This window comes from Dermacentor andersoni, chromosome 11 (genome assembly GCF_023375885.2).
Source record: "Dermacentor andersoni chromosome 11, qqDerAnde1_hic_scaffold, whole genome shotgun sequence".
NCBI classification, from domain to species: Eukaryota; Metazoa; Arthropoda; class Arachnida; order Ixodida; family Ixodidae; genus Dermacentor; species Dermacentor andersoni.
In genome coordinates this window covers 123,486,240-123,513,606 of record NC_092824.1, presented here as the reverse complement: position 1 = coordinate 123,513,606, position 27,367 = coordinate 123,486,240, and the positions used below count along the sequence as shown (strand labels likewise).

Genomic DNA, 27,367 nt, shown 5'->3' with positions numbered 1-27,367 from the left:
AGCAAGACAGACTGTCTCTGATATACAAAGATTATCGTGGCTGGAAAACGGGAAGATAGTGTCTAGTGTATAACGAGGCGGACGAGCGTAGAGAAGAAAGAAGGGACTGTAGCCCGTAACTTCATGCTTTGAGGTGTTAAATGCGTACGTAATGAAAGGTAGCACGCTGTCCCAGTTATGATCTGACTCGACATACATGGACAGCATGTTAGTAAGAGTTCTGTTCGTGCGTTCCGTAAGGCCATTTGTTTGGGGATGATACGGGGTGGAATGTCGAAACCTTGAAGCACATAGACGAAGCATCTCTTCGACCACGTCTGCAGTGAACTGCCGCCCACGATCGCTGATGATGACTCTGGGAGGTCCATGTCGGAGAATGACAAAACGCAGCAGAAAAATACACACTTCGGTTGCAGTAGCCGATGGTATTGCAGCTGTCTCACAGTAGCGTGTCAAGTGATCGGCACACACGATAATCCAGCGATTCCCATCGGATGAACGCGGGAAAGGACCGAGGAGGTCGATGCCAACTTGCTCAAAGGGAGAGCTGGGGGGTGGCACTCGCTGCAGCTGGACACATACTGGGCGGTCGTCTGGCGCATTTTAGGCCAGTAGAACCTTTCTTGGAGGCGGTAGAGAGTTCGCGCAGAACCCAAATGTCCAGATGTTGGATCGTCATGCATAGCGCGCAAGACGGAGACACGGAGACTCTCCGGGACCACCAGAAGATATCGTGGGCCTGTAGTAGAATAGTTCTTTTTGTAAATAACCCCATCACGAACATAGAAACGAGTGGATGGTGCTGATTGCCTTGCAGTAATGAGCAGTGGTTCTAAAGTTCTGTCTTTTTGTTTCTCGACCTTGAAGGTATTTATATCAGGAAATCCCGGCTCCAGTGATGCGATATAGCAGTCAAAGTTGTCCGCGTCGCAGTCCGTCGTTGGAAGCGGCATGCACGAGAGGCAGTCAGCGTCGGCATGTCGGCGGCCGCTTTTATAAGAAACGGTAAAGTTATATTCCTGTAAACGGAGCGTCCAACGCGCAAGCCGGCCCGACGGATAACGGAGATTAACCAGCCAGCAGAGAGAATGATGGTCTGTCACCACAGTGAAGGGGCGCCCGTACAGGTACAACCAGAAGCGCTGTACTGCGAAAATAACTGCAAGACATTCTTGCTCTGTAACGGTGTAGTTACGCTCGGACTTACTTAAAGAACGACTCGCATAGGCGACGACGTGTTCTTTGGTGTCGACGCGTTGAATAAGGACGGCGCCGATGCCAATACCGCTAGCGTCCGTATGAACTTCTGTGGGAGCCGCATGGTCGAAGTGTCGGAGAATGGGATGAGACGTCAGACGAGACTTCAGCTCACGAAAACTAGCTTCACATTCAGGAGTCCATTCAAAGGGAACGCCCTTCTGGAGGAGGCATGTCAGCGGATACGCGATGTTGGCAAATCCACGAATAAACCGGCGGAAGTACGAGCAAAGCCCTAGGAAACTGCGTAGCTCTTTTACATGGCGAGGTTGCTTGAAGGCTTCCACCGTAGCAGTCTTCGCTGGATCAGGCCGTATACCGTCCTTATCCACTAGGTGTCCCAGAACGAGTGTTTGGCGCTCTCCAAAATGACACTTCTTCGAGTTGAGCACCAAACCCGCTTTGTCCAAGCACTCTAGCACAAGATCGAGACGTGCGTTGTGCTCACTGAACGTGCGCCCGAAAATCACTACATCATCTAGATAGCACATGCATACTTCCCACTTCAAACCACGCAGGATGTTGTCCATGAAGCGCTCGAAAATTGCAGGCGCATTACAGAGCCCGAACGGCATCACATTAAATTCAAAAAGTCCATCTGGTGTTACAAATGCCGTTTTCTCCTTGTCTGCCTCGTGCATAGGAATCTGCCAGTACCCCGACCTCAAGTCAACAGACGAAAAGTAAGACGCTGATGAGAGGCAGTCGATAGCATCATCAATACGCGGAAGAGGATATACGTCCTTTTTAGTGATGGTGTTGAGGCGGCGGTAGTCAACACAAAATCGCCATGTACCATCTTTCTTTCTAACCAGGATCACTGGCGCTGCCCACGGACTACAGGATTCTTGGATTACATTCTTATTTAGCATTTCGTGGACTTGGTCATTGATCACCTTGCGTTCCGACGGTGAGACTCTGTATGGTTTCTGTCGCAGCGGTTGGGCAGATCCCGTATCCATGCGATGATGTATACGAGAAGGAGGAAACAATGGTGGTCCCTCTTGCTGGAAGAAGTCAAACAGTCGGGCATGTTTTAGCAGAATATTCGCCACTTCGTGACGCTGCTTAGTGCTGAGCAACTTGTTTACCATAGTCAGAAATGAGGAGTGCGCCGCAGGGCAGACATTAGCGAAATGGCGCTCATCCGCAGAATCAAGGGCCTCTGTAAGAATGGCGAGCGATAGCACGTGATCTTCATGGTAGGCGGCAAGTTTCAGACCCTGTGGTAGTATTGCAGGTTCACTCGAACAGTTTACGGCCCATAAGTTGGTGCGTCCCTGAACAACTGACAGCGTGCAATACGGTATCAGTACATTCCTCTTGATGCAACTCAGGTGAACGGGCTCCACGGTAGCGTCAAACGTTCCGTCGGTGGTGGGGAAACAGGCAACTGAAACACACGTTGCGGATAACGGAGGCACAACTGTATCCCGGGATACACAAAGCACACTTTCACGATACGGTGGGGCTTCCATAAACGCCGCAGCAAAGCTCGTACCTACACTGATTTCACCCGTTTTGTAGTCGACGGTGGCACCACACAGTTTCAAAAAATCAAGACCCAGGATTACGTCATGCGTAGAATGAGGTAGAACAGCGAACTCCGCGTTAAATATTTGACCACCCAAGGTAACGTCTACATTACACACGCCCACAGGATACAACAACTCCCCACTCACTCCGCGAAACGTATCGGCACGGTCCCAGCGAAACATCACCTTTCGTCCTAGGAGGCTTTTAAACGCAAGAGTCATCACTGAAACGGTTGCTCCTGTGTCCACTAAGGCCATGGATGAAACCCCGTCAATTAATACAAACACCTTATTCTTAAACATACAAATGGTTGGAGGTATCTCTGTCAATATCGAAGATTGTCCAGCGACCTCACCTCCAACGGCCGCGCTGGCTAGTTTTCCGGAAGTGGCAACGGGTATCGACGCCGCGGCGAGGGCGAATGGCTTACACGAGGAGTGGGTGGTGGTGTCAAGCTGCGATCGGATGCTGGAGAACGGTTCCGTAGCGGCTCCGGGTGCTGGTGAGGCAAGCTTTCTAAATATGTGTGCGAGGGCGAATATGTTTCGGCCAGAGGAGCGCGGTACCGCCTAGACATCATCGATCGGTCGAACCTCGGTGGTTGGCGGCGATTGCAGTACCTGGCAATGTGACCCAAGTCGCCACAGCTATAGCACACAGGTAAACGACGATCGATGAACTGCCCTTCAAAGCGCTCAGCCGTGGGGGGTCGTGTAGCAGAGCGGAGCGGCTGAGCCTGCTGCACAGGAGGAACGGTCGGTCTGCGTGCAAACCTGCTGGGGCGAGGGTGTTCTGCTGGTCGGTGTTCGGGCGTAAATGTGTCCTCACGTGGCCATGGAGCACCTCTGTGGTTGACGTCTGTGACACATACCGCCGGTTGCCAGGAAGCGCAGGGTGTGGCAGGCGCCATGTGTTGCGGGTAATAAGCATCAGGTTGTCGTATGACGTCGCGCGCAAGTTCCTGGTGCCGCAGCAGTTCTTCACGCACGATCTGCCGTATAGTAGACGAAAGATCGGCAGACGGGCTCTCATCGACGCTGGCAATGGTTGTCACATTCGCCAGGCGTCCAAACTTTGGCACAATGCGACGTGTTTTCAACGTCTCAAACGTACGGCAATGACGCACGACATCTGAGACAGAATCAACGTGTTCCCGACTTATGAGGAAATTGTATACATCTTCTGCAATTCCTTTGAGGAGATGTCCGACTCGGTCTTCCTTGGACATCTGCGGATTTACGATTTTGCACAGCTTGAGGATTTCCTCTATGTATATAGTGCATGTTTCTCCAGGAGCTTGAGCTCTATGAGCAAGTGTTCTCTCGGCGCGTTTCTGTTTGGCGTGGGTGTCGCCAAAACACTTCTTAATTTCCTCGACAAAGTGCTCCCACGTTGTTAGGGAGTCTTCGTGGTTTTCATACCACAGCAGCGCTGTCTCACTCAGAAAGAGTGCAACATATTCAAGCTGAGTGACAGAATCCCAACGGTTGTAGCGGCTCACCCTTGCGTAGTGCATCAGCCACTCGTCGACGTCTTCGCCCACTTTTCCCGCAAACGAGCGTGGTTCCATGTAGTGCCGCAAAGGTCCAACTGGCGCTGACCTTTGAGAAGGTGAAACTATAGCTGGCATTTGTCCACCTCCGTCCTGAGCCATAGGGAAGGTCGTTGGCAAGAGACCGACAAGACGACGGCTCCGGCGAAGTTCTAGATGTTGCGACTCCGTGGTACGTTCTGTCATACCCCGCACCTCCACCACTCTGTTACGCCCACAAAAGGCGTTGCTTTGAAGCCGGGTAGAGTTAGAAGCGATGGCCTTGGTCAACTGAGCGCCTGTCGAGATTCAGCCAGCCAGCCACACGTCGTCGTCCTCGTTCACTACCCCCCGGTGCCCCCGCATACTGTTTGTTGAGGCGTGAACCCACTATGCACCTAAGCGCGTCACATTCGTGAACCCACTATGCACCTAAGAGCGTCTATGCACCTATGCACCACCTATGCACCTAATTCGTGTGAGCTTTAAAGCGTGTGTAGGCTAAGATGCAGAGGTGGAGCACTCGCAAACAAAACGTGCGGTCGCCCGCTCGTTCACTGGCTGGTTTAGTCGTAGTTTGCTCAATCGTTTGCTCAATCGTTTAGTCCTTCGCTTACTCGTTTGTTCAACTATTAGCTCGTTCTACCACTATGTCTCAGAGACACACGTAATGAGACAACAAATGGTGCCTCAATTGAACGACTGCATAATTGCACTTACCACAATTTCGGCCGCGTCATAGCGCGGCAATTCTTTGCACGAGCATCACTTCACTAAAGTCGTATCTCGCAAATGCAATTTCGGAATGAGTGCAACCGTCCTCAATGCATGCACCTTAGTGCAACTCAGTTTGCAACAAGTAAGTCATTTTGTGAACGGACGAGCTGACGCACGATGAAATGTAATTCGTGATGATTCACTAACCTGAAAAAAATAATGCACTTGTTTAAGCCTGAATGAAGCACTGTTATTGCATTACCGCTTCGCGAATGAATACTCAAAAACGGATTTCATTTTCCATATACGCAGAATCCCGACTCGATGATCAACTGCGCACATTTCTGTCGACTTTGAGGCACGAGAAACATAATAGCACCATCGCCCACCTCTGAGCCTTTGCGCTTGCTTAGAAGATTGGCAAGCACACGCGTTGGTGGCGCTGTAGTTTGTAATACTCTTTCAAACCTTCAGAGCAGCGATCGTTCATGCCCTTTGTCGGCCTTTGTACGTCATAGCTCGTATGTACCGTGAATTCACATGGTAAGAATGTCACGGATTATTTAGGCTACTGAGGGCTTGCTGGAGATCAGGATGTTGGCATTCGATCGTAAATGTGCTATTTAGAACCATTTGAAACAGCATCTTGCGACACTCACTAGACAAATATTGCGTACCTAATTGCAGCGCATGCGATACATTCGGAGTCGTCATGGCACAGCATTAGCACTCATTCAGACACTTTTCAAAAATTAATTATCACAACAGGGAAAAAAAGCTGCCGTCACTGAATTTGTATAACCGTCCGTATAGAAATTATATGCTGTACACGAAGTTACTTGGAGCTAGAAAGCCAACGCGAATGCTAAAAGAGCACTACCTTGCTATGCGTGCATTCACTCTGCAAAAGGTTGTCCGCTATGCTTGAGCTTGAGGCGGTGACACGGTCGGGGAGGGAGCGTGAAAGAGAGGAGAAACGAGAATGAGTGAAGGCGGAAGAGGAGAGTGTCGCTACTTTACAAAGTTTAAGGGGCTTTACCTGTACCACATCAGTAAGCTGACAGTGCTGTGTAAAATTAAGCTGTCAAATAAAAAATAATAAGGCCAGTGCAATTGACTCATGGTTCACTGCACCAACTGCACTGTACTAACCAATAACACCTGAACCGAATGCTCAGCTAGATCAAGGTTGGTCACATCAAGTGCAGCTGAAATCAAAGTGCATAGTGAGCCTTCCTCATGTTCTTGTTTATCTTTGCTCGCGACACTGCGTAGGAAAGCAAAACAACATAAATAATCAGCAGGTTGCAGCGATTCAGCTAGTTCTGAACTCATTTACTGTGAACACAGCAGGCTCTCACAGTTGTGGCCTCAGAACATAGTCGTACTCATCATGAGTAACCACCCAGAAAGAGGTATAACACACTCGCATAGAAAGAAAGAAGGAAGTAAACGCTAGGAGACACAAAGTGCATAGAATGTGCAGCACGAAAAGAGCACACCACAATCGGCACCCCTAACAGCAGAACCTTTGCATGAATGTGAACTTGTGGGGTGCTGACAGAATGCACTGACAACCAACTGAAACGCAACAAACAACAAGGTGCTGACATGATAAATGTTGGAGGCATATTACATAAGAAGAAAGAAAGATATCTGTATTAGCATTACGTCTGTGGTGTCGCACATGGCCAAGTTTGAATTTTTTAGATGCTTTCTAAACTAGCACGTCTTGGAATTGACCGATCTACGGTGGTATTATGCACAGAACCTTGTCACATACGTGTGGCTGGCTATATATTAGGCTGTTTTCTGAGAATAAAGAATAGTTACCCCTTCCTTTTTCCTGTTCTTTCCTTGGTATTTCGCGTCTTTTTGGTGTATAAAGCATGCGCCAACTAGCCCAACAACAAGTTTTATTAAAACAACAAGAGGTTGGAGGTCAATAAAGTAAAGCCTAGTTGTGATGGAAAATTGATTTTGCAACGGAAGAAGCGGCAGCAGGAGAGCGAGTAATCATCAACTCTAGCTAAGAACAACCTCTTTTCAATGCACACATTGTCTTCGTTCAGTGCAGTATCGTCCCCGTGGCCTCCAAAATACACATGCACAGACACCATCACTCTCAGAGAACCCAACACAAATTTGCGTGGGGTCTTGTGCCAAAATTGTGCGATGTGGCTCCCAAGAGCATACTGCTACAAGGCCATGATTTTTTCACTACACAGTGACAATGGTTCCCACCGCTGCTGTGGAGATGCTGCACAGTGGGCTTCTGAGAGAGGCCACAGTGGAGGGTTCCCACTGTACGCTGCACAAGGTTCTTTAATGCACAAAAAGAAAAACATGGCATTCCCACCCCATTGAAAGCGGCCACCAAAAGTTGACGCTGACAACAGAGAAGATGGACAGACCTACATGGCAGCTTGTAGCTTCAACTGTTGCCACGGTAAAAGAAACTTGGCAATAATCAGTGAATAAGAACAAAGCAATTGCTCATTTAAACGCGCCATAAATTCAGTGAAGCATAGAAAAGTCAACTAAACAAATGCCATCATGAAGGAAGGAAGGAACACAGACAGAAAAAAAGACAAGGTATAATAAAGAAGTGCATGAAATCCTGTACAGGAAAAAAGATAACACAAGGCAAATTATACACATATGCAAAACTGCAATATTCAATACCTTCCACAAAGCTGCTGCATCCCTACTTTTTTATTCGTGTTGCATTAAAGAAAATTTGCAAACCTATTGTCGCATGTAATTTATGTCATATGTTTGGTAAGGTCACTCAGTTCATAGATAAACTGGAAATTGAAGAAACAAAAAGCCGTAATAGGTTAAGTGAATGCTAAGTGAGCTTAGTTATTGTAATTAATATTATACATAAATGCTTGGCAGGTGTGATAAGTGCTTCTGTGTATACCTTGAAAGGTTTTGGTTTATCATATCAAAAATATTCATCATCATCATCATCATCATCATCATCATCATCATCATCATCATCATCATCATCATATTTTATGTCCACTGCATGACGAAGAGCTCTCCCTGCGATCTCCAATTACCCCTGTCCTGCGCCAACCGATTCCAACTACCACTCGCAGATTTCCTAATTTCGTCGCACCAACTAGTCTTCTGCCGTCCTCTACTGCGCTTCCCTTCTTTTGGTACCCAATCTGTCATCCTACTGGTCCAACGATTATCTAATCTGTGCATTACATGACTTGCCCAACACCATTTCTTTCTCTTAATGTCAATTAGAACATTGTCTATACTTGTTTGCTCTCTGATCCAAACCGCCCTCTTTCTGTCTCTTAACGTTATGCCTAGCAATCTTCGTTGCATCGCTTTTTGCGTGGTCCTTAACTTGTTCTCAAGCTTCTTTGTCAGTCTCCAAGTTTCTGCCCCATATGTCAGCACTGGTAAAATGCACTGATTGTACAGCTTCCTTTTCAATGATAATGGTGTAATGGATGTGCTGAACAGTTCCGAGAGTAATGTCTGTTCGTAGCCGAGAAGGCAGGTGACGCAGAGCAGCAACAGCTGGTTGCCCGAACGGCTCACACTCGTGCTAGGCACTGGCGATCCGGCTGGCCCACTGGTTGCACAGCAGGCATGAAAGAGACGATCTGGCTGGCCTTGTTCTTGTGCTCTTCTTCTTCATTACAATTACCCCCGGTGCAAAAGCGAAGCCATCCTGGCGACTTACAATGTGGAAACGAGCGGGTCATAAAATTGTTTCAGGCTGCGAACATGAACAACATCCCGTCCATGGCGGTGCTTGTCGGATGTTGATGTAAGCGGCTCTATGACATAGTTGACCAGAGAGGTGCGTTCGACGATGCGGTATGGTCCATCATACTGCGAGAGAAGTTTTGTCAAAAGTCCAGGCGTGGTAGAAGGCACGGACAACAAGACAAGTGTGCCGGGAGCGAAGTTCGGATTCATAGCGTCGCCATCACGATTGGCTTTTTGTCGTTGTTGGTCGGGGGAGGTGAACTTTCGGGCTAATTGACAGCATTCCTCGGCATATTGGGTGACGGCTGAAACGGGAGCACACTCTGACGTGTCTGGTGTATAAGGCAAAACCGCATCGATGGTATGGGAAGGATCGCGACCGTAAAGAATAAAGTATGGAGAAAATCCTGTAGTAATTTGTGTAGCCGTATTATATGCGTACGTGACAAATGGGAGGATGATGTCCCAGTTTGTATGCTCCGATGAAACGTACATGGCGAGCATATCACCAAGGGTGCGATTGAAACGCTCTATAAGCCCGTTAGTTTGAGGATGGTACACTGTGGTGGTCGGGTGCACTATGCGGCATTGAGCAAGCAGAGCTTCAATCACCTGCGACAAAAACACACGGCCTCTATCACTCAGCAGCTCCCGAGGTGGGCCATGACGAAGAATGAAACGATGGAGCAGAAAGGATGCAACGTCACTGGCGGTTGCTGCAGGCAGAGCAGCGGTTTCAGCATAGCGTGTAAGGTGATCAACTGCGACAATAATCCATCATTTTCCAGCGGGTGTTAGCGGTAGCAGCCCGTACAGGTCAATTCCCACACGGTTGAAGGCACGAGCAGGGCACAGAAGCAGCTGTAATAAACCATGGGCCGGATGAGGCAGAGATTTGCGGCGTTGGCACTGCGGGCACGAGCGGACAAACTTTTGGACAAAAGCAAACATTCCTCGCCAGTAGTAACGTTGCCGCAGGCGCTCATACGTCTTCAAAACGCCTGCGTGTGCACATTGTGGGTCAGTATGGAAAGACGCGCACATGTCGGAACACAAAGTCCTAGGGATAACCAGGAGCCACTTGCGACCATCGGGCTGGTAGTTGCGTCGATACAAGAGGTTTTCCCAGACAGCAAAATGGACAGCCTGGCGACGCAGGGAGCGCGAGATGGGAGATGCAGGTGAGCCAGAAAAGAGATACAAAAGTTAGGCCACCCAAGGACCCTTGCGCTGTTCTGATGCGAAGGTGTCGATGTCGACCGAGGATACCGCCTTAATGGTGGAGAGGGAGGCCGTGTCAGCTGGTAGCGGAGAGCAGGACAGAGCGTCAGCGTCAGTGTGCTTGCAACCTGAGCGGTATATGACGTGTATGTCATATTCTTTAATGTGCAGAGCCCAGCGGGCAAGGCGTCCAGACGGGTCTTTTAAAGAGGATAACCAACAAAGGGCGTGATGGTAAGTAACCACATTGAAAGGCCTACCGTATAAATAAGGGCGAAACTTCCCGAGTGCCCAAACAGTGGCCAGGCATTCTTTTTCTGTGATGCTGTAATTACGCTCCGCTTTCGTCAGCGCACGACTGGCGTAAGCAACGACATACTCGGAGTAGCCAGACTTACGCTGCGCAAGGACAGCACCAAGGCCAATACCACTGGCATCGGTATGCACTTCAGTTGGGGCGGTGGGGTCGTAGTGTCGCAGTATAGGCGGACACGTCAGGAGACGGCGTAAAATCACGAATGCGGTGTCGCATGCAGGAGACCAGGAGGATAGGTCGTTGGCGCCACTCAAGAGTTATGTCAGAGGTGATATTATCGAGGCGAAATTGCGAACAAAGCGTCTGAAGTAAGAACAGAGGCCGATGAAGGCGCGGAGTTCTTTGGGTGTCTTAGGTTTCGGAAACTCTGCCACAGTGCGAAGTTTTTATGGGTCGGGGCGAATGCCGTCTTGCGATACGATGTGACCTAGAATCATGAGCTTGTGCGCGCCAAACTGGCACTTTTTCAGGTTCAGTTGCAGGCCTGCGTTGGTCAAGGACGTCAACACTTGCCTAAGGCAAAGATGCATGCTGAAATCAGGGGCGAACACAACGATGTCGTCAAGGTAGCACAAACACGTGCTCCATTTTAGGCCGCGCAAGATATTGTCCATCATTCGTTCAAATGTAGCAGGCACATTGCATAGGCCAAATGGCATCGCATTAAACTGCAGCGCTTAGTTTTCCTCTTGCGTGGGTGAAGGGTGCCAACGCATGGAGGACAACGCACGGCGACGTGGGGAAGGTGAACGACGTGTAAGAACTGGGCGCTCGGCTGGTGGCCTGTTTGACTGCCGACTAAAATAAATGTCGTGGAAAGGCTGCACGTCGGCGTAGGGAGGCGACTGCACAAACTCATCAGAGTGCAGCATGCGGCGGCGGCAGAGTCGTGCAACATGGCCGGGAATACCGCAGGCATAACATATGGACCTGTTGTCTTGCGTGCGCCAAGGATTAGTAAAGGCAGGAACAGGTCGATGAACGGGTGGTAGCGGCCGAGGATGTAGCGCAACGAGTGGTTGACGAGGAGGCTGCGCGGCAACGGATGCGTAAGTAAGTGGCGCGGCGACAGGGTACTGCTGATGCTGCATTGGTAGAGCCTCAGCAACTTGGTCTTCAATAACCCACCGGAGCGTAGGAGCGAGCTGTGTAGGAGGCTGTTGCGGCAGTGGCTGCTGTTGGGGTAGCTCAGCGAAGGGTAGCAGAGAAAGCTGACGTGCAACTTCCTCCCGCACGAAAGCTTGAATTTGTGTGAGCAAGGGGGAACGATCAGAGAAGGCTGTCATGGAAGAGAGGGCCTCATCAGCCACTGAGGGGCGCCTGATCAACTTGCGCTGCCTCCTCAACTCGTCGTAGCTTTGGCACAAGTTTATGAGCTCTGCTATGGTGCGCAGACTCTTGGCGATGCCCTTCAAAATGTGCTTCAATTTGTCATTTTCGGGCATAGAGGCATCCATACGTTTGCATAGGTCTTAGAACCTCTTCGATATAACAGATGAATGCTTCACCGGGTTGTTGCGCTCGCTCTCGTAACCGCTGCTCGGCGCGCAACTTGTGGATGGCAGGGCGACCGAAAACTGCAGCGAAACTCAGTCTTGAACACGGACCAGGACTGAAAGTCAGTTTCGTGATTTTTAAGCCACAGGTGAGCCACTCCCGCAAGGTAGAATATGACGCATTTAACTTGGCGGCATCATCCCATCGATTGTGCAAGCTCCCCCGTTCGTACGTAGGCGACCAGTCATTGACGTCCTGTTCATCCGTACCGCTGAAAACCGCTGGATGGCGTTGCGGGACAGCACCAGAGCAGGCAACGGGGGGTGGCGGCGACGTCGGCTGGGGAGAGTCAGGCATGACGGGAGGCAGAGTCCGAGACCGGAGTTCCAGGGTGTAAATGTTCTTGAATACCCCGCACCTCCACCAATTGTAATGGGTGTACTGAACAGTTCCGAGAGTAATGTCTGTTCGTAGCCGAGAAGGCAGGTGACGCAGAGAAGGAACAGCTGGTTGCCCGAACGGCTCACACTCGTGCTAGGCACTGGCGATCCGGCTGGCCCACTGGTTGCACAGCACAACGTTACTAGACTAGCTCCAGTTGTAAAACTCCCCGCCCGCGCACTTACAGCCGCTGTCGCCACTTCTGTGACAGCCGCCAGGTGGCAACGCTGTTCCATCGGGCTCCACTGCAGACGCCTCGGCACAGCCTTGAGCTCGTGCGGACGGGCAGTTTGTGCGTGTTTCACGCTCGCTGGCGTTCTCCCTTGTCCGAATTAGTGATACCACGAGAAAGCGGTATCCACCTACAGCAATAAGATTTATCGCGCCAGTTCGTTAATACTGAAAGAAGGGTAAACTGTACGAAAGGAAGAAACGCATACAGCGAAGCGCAGAAGCTGCGTTTCTAAATGTCATGTGTTTCTTCCTGTCGTCTTAACATTTGGCGCAGTTTAGGCTCACGAGCCTGAATATCTGGCCAAAGTGCGTGATTGTAGGATGATCTTCATCCCCACCGAAGCTTCTCACCACGCCAAAGAAGCGCTACAAAAAGAAAGATGAGGTCGGCCTTTGTGCACACAAGCCACAACAAATAAAAAAAATAAAGAAGTCGGATTTTTCATTCCGGGAAGATGCTTAATCAGCGAAGCTGAAACGTGCGGCCCCTGTGTTTATCACTAGGTTAATCCCGAGGGTTCATTAAAGTATTTCTCAGTTATGAGGTTGCACACACACAATTGGCTGCGACGGAGAGAATGCCGTCACTGACGGTATGCCTACAGTCCGCAGTTGTCGTTTGCGTTCGATGTCTCGAGTTTGCTCGGCGGCGTGGTTAGCAGCCTCCTGCGATTTGCCGCTTGTGATTCTTCGAAATTAAATTTCTTCAAAAGGAAATCTTTCCGTTCCGTAAGACCATGAGTGGCTCATACTCCCTTAAGCAATGGCTCATACCCCCGTAAACGCGGCCTCCCCATTACGACGACCGAAGTGAAGTGAAATTTGGCGCGGGCGGGTGGCGGTTCCACGCAACGGCGCCGAGTTTTAAAACTGAAGCTAGTCTAGTAACGTTGGCACAGCAGGCATGGAAGAGACAATCTGGCTGGCCTTGTTCTTGTGCTCTTCTTCTTCATTACAATGGTAAGCTTCCAGTCAGGAGCTCACAATGTCTGCCGTGTGCAATCCAACACATTTTTATTCTTCTATGAATTTCCTTCTCATGGTAAGTGTTGAGGTAAACGTATTCCTTCACAGATTCTACAGGCTGACTGGCGATCCTGAACTCTTGTTCCCTTGCCCGGCTTTCATCATTATCTTTGTCTTCTGCATATTAATCTTCAACCCCACTCTTACACTCTGTTAAGGTCCTCAATAATTTTTTGTAACTGTTCTGCATTGTTGCTATATAGAACAATGTCATCGGCAAACCGAAGGTTGCTGAGATATTCGCCGTCGATCCTTACTAAGTCTTCCCAGTTTAATAGCTTGAATACTTCTTCTAAGCACACAGTGAATAGCATTGGAGAGATTGTGTCTCCCTGTCTGACTCAGAAGGGTTTGGGTGCGAGCTAGTTGCTACGGAGCTAGTTGGTGTCTCCCTGTCTGACCCCTTTCTTTATAGGTATCTTCCTACTTTTCTAGTGTAGAATTAAGGTGGCTGTGGAATCTCGGTAGATATTTTCCAGGGTATTTACATAAGCGGTCTGTACTCCTTCATTACGCAATGCCTCTATGACTGCTGGTATTTCTACTGAATCAAATGCTTTTTCGTAATTTATGAAAGCCATATAGAGAGGCTTATTGTACTATGCGGATTTCTCGATAATCTGATTAATGGCATGGATGTGATCCATTGTAGAGTATCCTTCCTGAAACCAGCCTGCCCCCTTGGTTGACTAAAGTCCAATGTTGCCCTTAATCTATTGGAGATTATTTTGGTAAATATTTTATATAATACTGGGAGTAAACTAATGGGCCTATAATTTTTCAGTTCTTTAACGTCTCCCTTTTCTTGGAATAGTATAATGTTTGCATTCTTCCAGTATTCTGGGACCTTTGTAGTCGATAGACACTTTGTATAGAGAGCAGCCAGTTTTTCTAGCATTATGTCTCCTCCATCCTTGATTAAATGGACTGTTTTTCCATCTTCTCCTGTCGCTTTTCCCCGTTTCATGTTTTGCAAGGCCCTTCTGACCTCATCTCTAGTTATAGGAGGAGTTTCTGTATACTGTTCATTACTGTTTCGAATGGAGTATTCCCGAGTCTTCTGGGTACTGTACAGGTCAGTATAGAATTATTCCGCTACTTTTATAATACCTTCGAGATTGCTGATGATATTACTCTGCTTATCTTTCAGTGCATACATCTTAGTTTGTCCTATGCCAAGTTTCCTTTTCACTGTTTTCAGGCTGCATCCATTTTTACGGCTTCTTCAGTCTTTCTCACATTATAGTTTCAAATATCACTTATTTTCGCCTTGTTTATCAGTTTTGACAATTCCGCAAATTCTATCTTATGTTTAGTAGACTAGTTTGCTGGGCCAGCTGGTGCATGGTGATTGTATAATGGTTTCCAGCAAGTACGGACGCGAGCACAAGAAGTAGAAATAGACAGGACAACGCTGGACTTACAACTGAAGTTTATTGTGAAAGCATTCCACAAATCTCCGTCACGCATGTGCATACAACCAAGAACAATAACAAGGTTTGTAGTCAATTATCAGCAAAAGCTCTACACGTACACAAAAGCGTAGTCACACCCCTTCTCGACAAAGGCAACAACACGTAGATTAACATGATAAATTTAGAAATTGCAGTTCTTTATCAATGATATGAACCGATGGTTCCCTCACACATGTATGCGCGCCCAACTTTTTCATGTGGAACGCTTCGCTAATTTCTCTTTCCAGTTTGCTGCGCTCTCTCCCCACTATCGATACACTATCAAAAACTGGTCGGCATTCGTGCTTTTTGCAATGCAATGGCAAGTTCCCTCCTGTACCTGTAGGTAGCAAATAGAGATGCTCACGCATGCGGTCATTAATGCAACAACTTGTCTGGCCGATATAGGACAGTCCGCATGAGAGAGGTATGCGATACACAACTGAAGATGCACAGTTTTTGTGAAAAAAAGTGGTGTGCTTTTTTCCACAGCCACTAGTCGCACCTTTCTTCTCTCCTGTGATGCTTTTGCACAGCCTAACCAGTTTGCTCGGCGCCGAAAACACGAGTGTGACGCCATTCCTAGTGGCCACCCTCTTAAGATTATGAGACAAGCCATGCAAATACGGCCTCACTACGACCTTTTTTTTCTTTTGAAGAATCACTGTCGTCCACGGTTTCCACGGTTTTCCTTTTTGTGTACTTTTTAAACAAGGATTCTGACACAGCCATCAAAAGTGAGACCGGGTACCCTGCCGACATTAATCTCGCCTTCTGGGCTTCAAAACTCTGCTGCATTGAGTGGGTGAAACTCTTGTTTAGAGCATTTGTCAAGCACAAGTAGACTATGCCACGTTTTATTAATTTGGAGTGGGACGACTTGGGAGATTTGTGGAATGTTTTCACAATAAACTTCAGTTGTAAGTCCAGCATTATCCTGTTTGTTTCTACTTCTTGTGCTCGCGTCCGTACTTGCTGGAAACCATTATACATTCTATCTTATTTTCTGAGTTGGACACTTTCACTCTTTGTCATTTCTTTACTAGATCCTTTGATACTTGGGAGAGCTTGCCTACTGGTTGCCTTGGTGCCTTGCCTCCCACTTCAATTGCTGCCTCTGAAGCCAGCCTCGTTACGGTTTCATTCATTAGCTCTATGTCATCATCATCATCTATTTGTTTTAAGGCTGCATATTTGTTTGTGAGTACCAGACTAAATTTGTCTGCTTTTACCCTTACTGCCTATAAGCTGACCTGTTTCTTCTTGACCAATTTTACTCTTTCTCTGTTCAAATTGAGGTGAATCCTAGCTCTCACTAACCTATGATCACTGCACTTTACCCTACCTATCACTTCTACATCCTGCACTATGCAGGGATCGGCAGAAAGTATGAAATCAATTTCATTTCTTGTTTCACCATTAGGGCTTTTCCAGGTCCACTTTCTGTTGCTACATTTCCTGAAAACGGTGTTCATTATTCTCAGCTTATTCCTTTCTGCGAATTCTACCAGCATCTTTCCTCTAGCGTTTCAAGAATAAATGCCGTAGTTGCCAATTGCCTGTTCACCCACCTGCTTTTTCCTCACTTTTGCACTGAAGTCACTTGTTGCTACTGTATATCGAGTTTGCACTTTTCTCATCGCTAATTCAATGTCTTCATAAAACTTATCTACTTCCTCATCATCGTGACTGGATGTTGGAGCGTAGGCTTGCACTACCTTTAATCTATACCTCTTATTAATTTTCATTGCGACTACAGCTACCCTCTCATTAATGCTGTAGAATTCGTCAATGTTGCCCGCTATGTCCTTATGAAGTAGGAACCCTATCCCATATTGCTTCTTATCAGGGAGACCTCTATAGCAGAGGGCATGGCTGTTATTCTAATATTCTAATCTCACTAAGGCCAATAATATACCAAACAACGTCTGATAGTTCCTCAAAGAATTCCTCAAAATTTTATGTGGCACTTTTTATCTTGTCCACAATGGTATATGACAAATGTCACTCATATCTGTAATATATGCTTAAGTACCACGAATAATTTTCTACAATACATTGGGCCCTCTTGTTTTGCAAGGAATGCAATTTGCTAATAAGGTGAAAAGGACAAGTTTAAAGCATAATATGGAACCCAATAAGATATAGCAGTGGGTGCAGTAGGCAGCGATAATATCAGCAGTGGCCACAGGGTCTTACAACTACAGCCATGAAGACACGCTGAACATGGCTGCACGGATACAGAGGAGGCAAATAGAACAATGGAATGCCCAGCTGTTTAACTGCTCGCTATAAACAGAATGGCCTGCATTCTGCAAGCCATCTGAACAGTAATAATGGCACGTAGTGCCATGATGTGCCACGTTGATATGCAACAGTTCAGCTTAGCTGTGCAACAGTGGCACAGCTAAGCTTAACTCGGCTGTGCCAGAGTTGTCAGTGGCATAAGTACCAGCACATACCCAGTTCATGTGGAAACTCCTCGCACACCACGGCAACTGAAATACTGGCTCCAGCCAGAAGGCTCTCGGAGAATGCTGCCCCGATGGAAAGGCCGTCGATGAAGTTGTGCATGCCGTCGCCAAAGATGATCATCCAGGCAACAGCTGCAATGCCGTCGCCTGCCTTGATTCCATGTTCATGGTTGTGGGCCTGTGACGCAGAAAATGGTAATTAAATTCTGGGGTTTTACATGCCAAAACCACAATTTGATTATGAGGCACAGTGCAGTGAGACTCCCAATTAATTTAGACCACTTCAACATGCACCCTGTGCACGGTACACGGGCATCTTTGCATTCAACCCCCAACGAAATGCGGCCACAGTGGCCAGGATTCGATCCTGCACCCCCGGGCTTAGTAGCACAATGCCATAGCCACTACGCCACCATGGCAGGTGGCATACTTTTCAATGACACATTCAAACATATGCAATTGGGTGGATAGTAATATACCATCTACTGAAGGAGGGAGAAGTAGCTTGCGACTGGTCCCATTTTGACTATGGACCTTGTTTAGCTCTGCAATTCATAATAATCTACTTATGCAAATTTGTTGTTGGAAGAGAGAACCAAAAATACTTAAGCAGTTATACCATTTTCTAGATTTATATTTAGAAGGAAGCTTTGCAGCATTACAAACGATGCTGCCAATGGACAAGGGTCTAATATAAAGTATTATTTCAAAAAACTATTTTCATCCATTTGGTAGAAAGGGGATATTTATTAGTGGGGAAAATAAAGGCCAAACAAGACATTCTTGAATTTTGGGCAAATATCTTTATGCTGGTACATAAGTGAGGCATCATACATTTCAAAGCACTCAAAGCCATTAGGGTGCCAGGAGATTTTTACATTATATTCTGCAAACTAGCCAATACCTTTGTTCCTTTAAATTTAAGGGTGTGCGAATATCAAAATTTTCAAATACAAATCGAATACGAATACTTAAGAGTTGAATATCGAAGTGAATATCGGATAATGATATGCACGTGGATTTATAAGCAAGTTGGTTTATTCTAACTTGTTGTGATAGTGCAATTACATTGTCATTCGTAAAGAAAATTGAAGTAGTAAGCCGTTATACTAAAATATTGTGCATTTGGTTCATGTTAGCTTTGGAAAACTTAATCATTTCTGCTATTGTAGGATACAACTTAAAAAAACAGCAGTTGGCAACCAAGGCCCACAAACCATGCAGGGTTGTGTTAGTCCACCAGCCAATCACAGAAGCAAACAAAGTCATTGCCATGCAACAGCGTCTGCTTTTCAGTCTTTTCATCGGCGGAAGCGATGAGGTGTGCAGCAGACATGGACAAAATGTATGGAGTCTGAGCATTTCACTCTTCAAAAGTCCGTGGTACAGTCCATTTTATTGCTGAGCCCATTTTACTCATGAAACTTTACTGCCAACTGAAGTGAAACGTGATAATAAATCATTGCAGCGAAGCAAGCGTGTTATTCCAGTTCAATAAAAAATTAGACTTTCACCATTCCTCTATAATATACAAGTGAAAACGTATAAAATTACGTGCTAATAATTTTATTTTTGTGGTTAATGCGTTATTTAGGTAACAGGGCAAGTTTGAAGTACGAACTATTTGCAGCCTCGCAGAGGTACACTGGCTGGTGGTTATGAGGGCATGGGCGGGGCTTCACTACATACTTAAGTTGTATCCGACTATAGTTGTCTGTTTTAGCCAACCTGTGCTTTATTATACCACATTATGGACATTTCCCATAAATGCAAGAAGCATTTGACCCTGTACCAGTCATCACCCATCGCATTTGCTGTCAAGCAATAAGCTCAGGAGTGGGGGGCAGAACCTGCAAAAGCATTTCACAAATCCGTGCCCCTTGCTGCACAGCTTACACATCCAGTGTCTAAGCCTGCTTTTTAGGCAAAATTTTGCCAGCAGCATGAAATTATCATGAAATTCAGCACAATATCAGACACTTTCTTAGATTGGGTAGAACTAAATGCTAAGAACCATGTTTGCTCCCGCACAGCCAGCAATATATTCAATTTGTTTCAAATATTCATATCTAATTTGCTCCCGCACAGCCAGCAATATATTCTATTTGTTTCAAATATTCATATCCAATTGAATATTTGAAAGTTCTCGAATACCTGTTTTTCGAATCGAAAATATTAAAAACATAATATTCAATAATATTCGAAATGTTCTAATATTCGCACACCCCTATTTAAATTTAGTTAATTCGGGTTTAATGGCGCAATAGTGATTAAGGCCATGCTGCACCAGCCACAAGATATTAAGAAATCTGATGTTAAAGCAGCGAAAGCTATATTACTTTGTAGTCTTTGCAAAAAACCAGTTTCTTCTAAAATGTTCAGCAAGTCAGTGAAAGGCACTAGCAGATCATCTCCCAGTATTGAGGCAGGATGCAAAGGTATGTGTAAGTAATAGAGATTCTGTAAAAGCTTCCGCCTCTATGTTTCAGCATGTGGACATGTCATAATAATGTGCATTATTGTAAGTGGTTCATGGCACTTCTCACAAGTTGGCGGGTTTTCGTTTTGAAGTAGAAAACTGTGTGTCAGGTGTGTATGCCCTATTCGAAGTCGACATAGGATCACCACATAGAAGCGTGGCTGGTGATGCACGATTTCCACTCGCCAAGAAGGGGTTTTGTTGAGTGTAACTTGTTATTTATACAAGAGTCCCATTCTAGTTGCCACTTTGATGCCAAGGCCTTATGAATCGCTCGGGTACTGTCTTTGGATGGAAGTGTTGTGTGCGTTATGCCTTTGTGCACTGCCATGAACGCGCATCTATCTGCTACTTCATTTCCTGGTATCCCAACATGGCTTGAGACCCAGCAGAATCGTATGGTTCTTCCATATTTATTATAGGCCAACAAGCTTAGGATATCGCCAAGCAGAGGTTCACACGTGGAGTTTTTAAGTTTAGAGCTCTAAGCGCACTTAACGAGTCAGTATAAATGATAGCATTCTTCTGTTTGTCGGTGGTAACTTTTTTACTGCCATCCATATCGCATAAACTTCAGCAGTAAAGACTGAAGAAAAAAAATTATCCGAATGCTATTTCCCAATTTTTCGTTATGATTCCGATACCCACGTATTCTTGTGTTTTAGAGCTGTCAGTGTAAAAATTGCGTGTATCTTTATATTTTTCTTGAATAGTTCGAAACTCTTGTATTATGCGTTCTTGTGGAATGTCTTTTTTCTTTAGGTGTGTTAGTGTCCAGTCATATAGCTGTTTAAAATTACACCATGGGGGCAACCTTGGTGGCCTTTCAGCAGCTTGCAGGACCTCATGAGGAATATCATAAGTCTGACAGTATTCCTCGTGTCGTAAGATAAGTGGCCAAATCATGTTAGGTTTATTTGTGTAGTGTACCCGTGATTTGCCTTGCGTTACAATGTTGTAGCATATATGTTGTGGTGATGACCGAATTCTCAGTACATAGGAAAGTGTATATAGTGCTCAGCAGTGCTGTAAAGAAGGCTCATTGCAGTAAACGTATAAACTTTGGACAGGCGATGTTCTGTAGGCACCGCTTGCCAGTTGTAGGGCGAGATCGTGAATTGGATCAAGTCGTTTAATGTAAGATTGCCTAGCTGCACCCATTTTTGTCAGCCATTTTGCGAGATTTATTTATCGTTATTTGTAGTTGTCTTTCGCAGGTGGGTGGATTTGAGGCACGGCAGTCCACTTGCAAATCGTCAACGTTGGGTGCATAACAGAGGATGGAATGATTTATTAAGAGACTTCATTTTGACAATGAATATTGTCGTGTTCAGAATGCAACCTTGTGGAACGCCATTTTCTTGTGTAAATGTGCGTGAAAGTATTGTGCCGAGACGTACTTGAAATTTTCTATTTGACATGAAATCAGATAGACAGCGTAGCATTCTGCCATGAATTCCCCGGTCAGCCAGGTCTCTCAAAATTCCATAACGCCACGTGGCATTGTCACGTTCGCCTACAATTCCTTGCGCCACAACACAGCTGGCTATTCACCCTTCTATCTCCTCTTCGGCCGTGAGCCGACTTTGCCTTTCGAGACTCTTCTTTCGACCACACTCTACTAGCCAACAGAGTGCACTCGGGATGTTATAGCCACAGCGACCCAAGCACGCCAGATTGCCCGCATTCATCTTTCTACTTCACGGACAGGCCAGAAGTGCCATTACAACCAGCGCCATCACGACGTGGACTACAAACCAGGTACACCTTTTCACCTTTTCTAAATACGCCTTTTCTAAATCGAAGATAACCGCGAGACAGTGTTTGTGAAGAAACATGTCACATATTTCATGTTCTAGTCGCACGAGATGGTCAGTGATGGAGCAGCCCTTTCTGTAACCACACTGGTACATGTCTATTATGCTTCTTGATTCAAGGATGAATGTGAGTGTTTTGTTTATGATGCTCCCATAAGATTTGGCTCAACAGTGTAGTGGGTCTGTAGCTGCTTGGGGATGTTACGGGTTTACAGAAAAGGCACTACTACTGCATTTTTCCAAGACTCCCATATCTTGTTGAAAAATTTAAGAAGTGCCTCTACCGATGCTTGAGATAGATGTGCCAGCATTGTGTAGTGGACACAGTCAAGACATGTTGCCGTTTTTTTACCAACAGAAAGAACTATGTTCAATTCTTGTATTGCGAGGACGTTATTATAAAGTTCATTTGAAGCCCTACTGGTGGGCAGTCTGTTTCTCCACCGACTCTTTATATTTTAAGAATGTATTTGAGTAGATTGCTGAGCTGGAGATACTGTAAAAGTGTTCACTTAATAAGTTGGCCTGGTTCTGCAGTGTTGTTGTTGTGCGTAATAGTTGGAATGCTAGTTAATTCGTTTCTATAAAAGAGAAAGTAACAAAAAGTGCATGCACAAGGATATTTTACCACTGCACTCAAGACTTCCTGCACACAGCAAGTGCCGTATGCTTGTGTTACAACGTGCTCAGTGTTGACAAGAGCTCCACGGTCAGTGTTGGTCTCAATCTTTCTTTTCGAGAACACTAAGGTTTGCCCAGGTCACATTGTGGGCTGCAAACTAGCAATATATCAAGCTGGGACATTGTGCCCCTCTGCAAGGCAGCAGACCAGCAGAGTGGCTGCAGCGCATCGGACTGTCAGTACCCAATGGGTGCCAGGATTTGTGCATTTGCGGCCGTCACTTTACACCGGAGGATTACTACCACATTAGTGTTTTGTCCAGTATTCACATGAGTGAATACTGGACAGTATTCAGGTCAACATAATCACAAGCGGACTGGGCCTGGTCGTATTGTGTATGATGAGTACTCTCCTTTAAATTTTTTCACCTCGTCCCACATTCGTTTTGATGTGGATATTGAAGATTGATTGAGGATATGTATTTTTGCCATGATGATTTCTCCGCCTTTATTCGAATAAATCATGCTTTGACTTTCGCCTGTTTGAAATTTAAGAGAGGTTGCTATTAGTGGGATACTTCCGTAGGGTTCCCCAGGCCTTATTTTGTTTTTTGGCTTCAGTACACTCGTTTGTCCACCAGAGATTTACCTTTTTGCACACCATACTGGATGACTGGGGTATTGCCTTTCTGCCGCTGTGATTATGACCTCAGCGATTTTTTTGTTAAGTTCATCAACGCTCAGTTCTGGCAAAAAGACAGCTTCCAGTTTAGCATTCTCCATAAAAACCGGCCAGTCAGCAAACTGTAATTTCCACCGGCGTGGCCTCGTGACTAAGGTTGGTGGTGATAAGAGTTTGATAACTGCGGCCAAGTGACCACTACCATATGACGTGTCGAGGGCTTCCCATTTAAGATCATTAAAAAGAGATGGTGAGCGAAAAGCTAAATCTAAACAACTAAAAGTGCGCGAAGTCAGTGAAAAGTAGCTCGGTGCACTTGAATTTAAAAGGCAGATATCATTGGACAGAATAAAATCTTCAACCAGCTGCCCTCTTTGGTCAGTTGTGACACTGCCCCAAAGAGCGCAATGAGCATTAAAATCCCCCACTAAAACAAATGGCTCCAGTAAGTGATCTGTTACATTTTTCTAAGTGTTTAGTAGTAAAATGGGTGTGGGGTGGAATATACAGTGAGCAAATGGTGATGGTTTTGCGAGACAGAATGGTGATGGCTACGGCCTCAAAAGATGCACTCAATTGGACATTTCGTGTACGAGTGCCGCCCTGCACAAGCATAGCAACTCCTCCTGACAAGCAGCTGGAACATTCACGGTCTTTTCAGACAACGGTGAAACCTTCGAGAATTTGACTATTTTTCGGACCGAGATTCAGTTCCTGAAGGAAGACACACTGCAACTGGCAAAAGGATGTTGATGATGTCACCTACATTTGTGTGAGACCTCTGCAATTCCAGTGTACAACGAAAGCCATGTTTGTGAGATGGAAAATGTACTGATGTCTGTGAACTTAAAAATTAAAGGTGACATGCAATAGGGGACAATATACGTTTGATCAACGGTAACCATTCAGGTTACCTGTCCCTTTTTTGGCGCAATTAGAAGGAGCTTGTCCTTCTTAGACCATATTCACACAACAGCCACAACAGACCATATTAACGCTATCAATCAGGTGATAAAAGAAATGTGCGGAATATAACCAACCCTTACATATAGCTTTCAATGATTACGAGAAAGCGTTTGATTCAGTCGAAACCTCAGCAGTCATGCAGACATTACAGAATCAGGGTGTAGACGAGCCGTATGTAAAAATACTGACAGATATCTATAGCAGCTCCACAGCCACCGTAGTCCCCCATAAAGAAAGCAACAAAATCCCAATAAAGAAAGGCGTCAGGCAAGGAGATATGATCTCTCCAATGCTATGCACAGCGTGTTTACAGGAGGTGTTCAGAGAGCTGGATTGGGAAGAATTGGGGATAAGAGTTAATGGAGAATACTTTGGTAACTTGCGATTCGCTGATGATATTGCCTTGCTTAGTAACTCAGCGGACCAATTGCAATGCATGCTCACTGACCTGGAGAGGCAAAGCAGAAGGGTGGGTCTAAAAATTAACCTGCAGAAAACTAAAGTAATGTTTAACAGTCTTGGAAGAGAACAGCAGTTTACGATAGGTAGCGAGGCACTGGAAGTGGTAAGGGAATACATCTACTTAGGGCAGGTATTGACCATGGATCCGGATCGTGAGACTGAAATAATCAGAAGAATAAGAATGGGCTGGGGTGCGCTTGGCAGGCATTCTCAGATCATGAACTGCAGGTTGCCATTATCCCTCAAGAGAAAAGTGTATAACAGCTGTGTCTTACCAGTACTCACGTACGGGGCAGGAACCCGGAGGCTTACGAAAAGGGTTCTACTCAAATTAAGGATGTCGCAACGAGCTATGGAAAGACGAATGATGGGTGTATAATTAAGGGATAAGAAAAGAGCAGATTGGGTGAGGAAACAAACGGGAGTTAATGACATCCTAGTTGAAATCAAGAAAAAGAAATGGGTATGGGCAGGACAATCTAATGAGGAGGGAAGATAACCGATGGTCATTAAGGGTTACAGACTGGATTTCAAGGGAAGGGAAGCGTAGCAGGGGGCGGCAGAAAGTTAGGTGGGCAGATGAGATTTAAGAAGTTTGCAGGGACAAGATGGCCACAATTAGTACATGACTGGGGTAGTTGGAGAAGTATGGGAGAGGCCTTTGCCCTGCAGTGGGCGTAACCAGGCTGATTACGATGATTATGTGATGCTGTCCTTCTTAGAGCACTCAGAAGAATGCTGTTCCTCTGGCGTCGATGACGCCGGGGTTTCGGCATCGACCTCCATCGCCTCCTCTGAGGCGCTGGATGATCGTGAGCCAGGCGCCGAGACACACGTCTCGGGTCTTGGCATTCGCTTTAGTCGTGGAACCTGTGGAACAGCTGCCTGCAGGGCCGTCTTGTATGACGGTGGAGCAGCACTAGCTGCTTCCACCAAGGGGGCGGATGGAGTTGCTACGGGACCACTGACTGTGATCCCCATAGACTCCTGAGACTGATGTGGTGCTGTCCCCTGCCGCGCCACATTGGCATAACTTGTTTGAGGTAAGAATGAAAGCCTCTTCCTCGCTTCGAAAAATTAAATCTTCTCTTTTACTGTTAGGGCAATCAGCTCCTTCTCCATCCTCCAACAGGGACATGATTGTGAATAGGCTGGATGATCCTCTTTGCAGTTTACACAGCGTGGGGGAGCGTTATAGTTTTCAGACAGATGGTTGTTGGCACTGCACTTCACATATGTTTCTTTGCCTCTACATGACTGTGATGCATTGCCAAACCTCTGGCACTTGAAGCACCACCTCAGGTTCGGTATGTATGGTCTCACGTTGATTTTCAGATATCCTGCATCAAGTGAACTAGGCACAGTACTCGTACCAAACGTGAGTATCATGTGTTTCGTAGGGATCTGTTGGTCATTTTGCCAGAGTGTTATTCTTTGTACCTTAATGACGTTTTGTTCTTGCAACCCTTCAAGGAGCTCTTCATCACTAAGGTTCAGGAAATCTTCTTGAGATTACTCTCCTGCTTGTGTTGAGCGAGCGACGTGCAGAGATTGTCATGTTAATGTCATCGATGCTGGTGAGTTCAGCGAGCTTTTCAAGTTGATCTTTCTTTGTCGTTTCGAGGAGGAGGTCTCCGCTTGCCATCTTTGAGGCTTTGTAGTTAGGTCCACTCGTGTTTACTAGGCCTTTGGATACTTGGAAAGGCGACAATTTTCTAACAGTTGTGTTGCCTTCACTGTGAAGACGTGGTACTTTGGGAAGATCTCATCGTTTTGCTTCAAAAAGAACTGGAATGTTTGGTGCGCCTTCTTTTCAGAGGGTGATCTTGAAGGAAGGGAAAAGCGTTTGCCATCTAATCAATGGAAAGTTCAGCGGCAATGGTGGCCACCCACGACCGAGCCCAACAAGGGGAAGCTACAAGGTTGAAAAAATACCTGCAGATGCCAGCCATGCATCGCTGCTGTAACATAATATATATATGTACCCAAGACTGGATATATTCCAATCGGTTAACCCTTGGCGCCAGAAAATTCGGAAGTAATGAGAAGTGAAAACAAGACAGGCAAGATGTAAAGTGAGATGAAGACGAAGGTTGGAGGGAGACAGAGAAACAGGTAAAGGCAACTACCGATTTCCCCCGGGTGGGTCAGTCCGGGGGGTGCTATCTACGTGAAGCCGAGGCCAAAGGTTTGTGCTGACGCTGCCGAGGGGCCATAAAGGTCCCCGAACACCCGGCACTGGCTCAACCCCCAGGAACACCTTTTCCCCAGACATGGCTAAGCCACTCACAGTTAGAAGCGGGAGGGTCCAACCCTCGTGTGCTCAGGCACGTGGTGTCGCAACACACCAAACACCTGCTGACACAGATGCCCTGGCAGGGCACCCCTATTTAAAGTACAACGCAATTCCTCTTTACCAATAAATAAATGTCTGAAAATATTCTTGAGACTGAATAAATTGAATTAAAATTCAAACTGCAAACAAACAAATTCTGTCAATAGGCTATGTGCGAAAATCAAGGCAGCATCGCTGACCAGATGTTTGCATTTTTCCTGGCTCCCCAAGTATCCTCTCACGGCAAGAGTTGTTTTGCTATTGCACAAGCATAATGTACTAATATATTACACAATTTCAGATTCTTCGTTAGTGTCGCTTAAAAGGGACCCTGAAATGATTTTGACGATTTTGTACAAACATACCGAGTCATTAGGGTAGGTCCTTCTGATCATCAATTCACACATCTAAATGATCTGCTTAAAGCATTTAATTTATTATAAGGTTTTAAAACTGTACATCACTACCGATTGCAGCACGCTACTCGGCTGAGTTTTCAGCCGCCCCTGATCAGGTTACGCAAGGTGACCATATGACGCCTGTATGGCGAGCAATCCGAT

At 46.2% G+C, this 27,367-nt stretch overlaps 1 protein-coding gene across 6 annotated transcripts in view; it reads right to left on the bottom strand.

Annotated features, from left to right (window-relative positions):
- Window positions 1-27,367, bottom strand: part of LOC126539327 (metal cation symporter ZIP14) — a 179,801-nt gene that overhangs the window by 74,887 nt on the left and 77,547 nt on the right. For all 6 annotated transcript variants that reach the window (XR_008614318.2, XR_008614317.2, XR_008614319.2 and 3 more), the window contains one exon: window positions 17,434-17,623. Coding sequence is in view for 3 of the 6 variants with exons in the window: in XM_055075577.2 (XP_054931552.1) it covers window positions 17,434-17,623 (190 nt within the window). In the remaining 3 variants the exon portion in view is untranslated. The remainder of the gene's footprint in view (window positions 1-17,433; window positions 17,624-27,367) is intronic.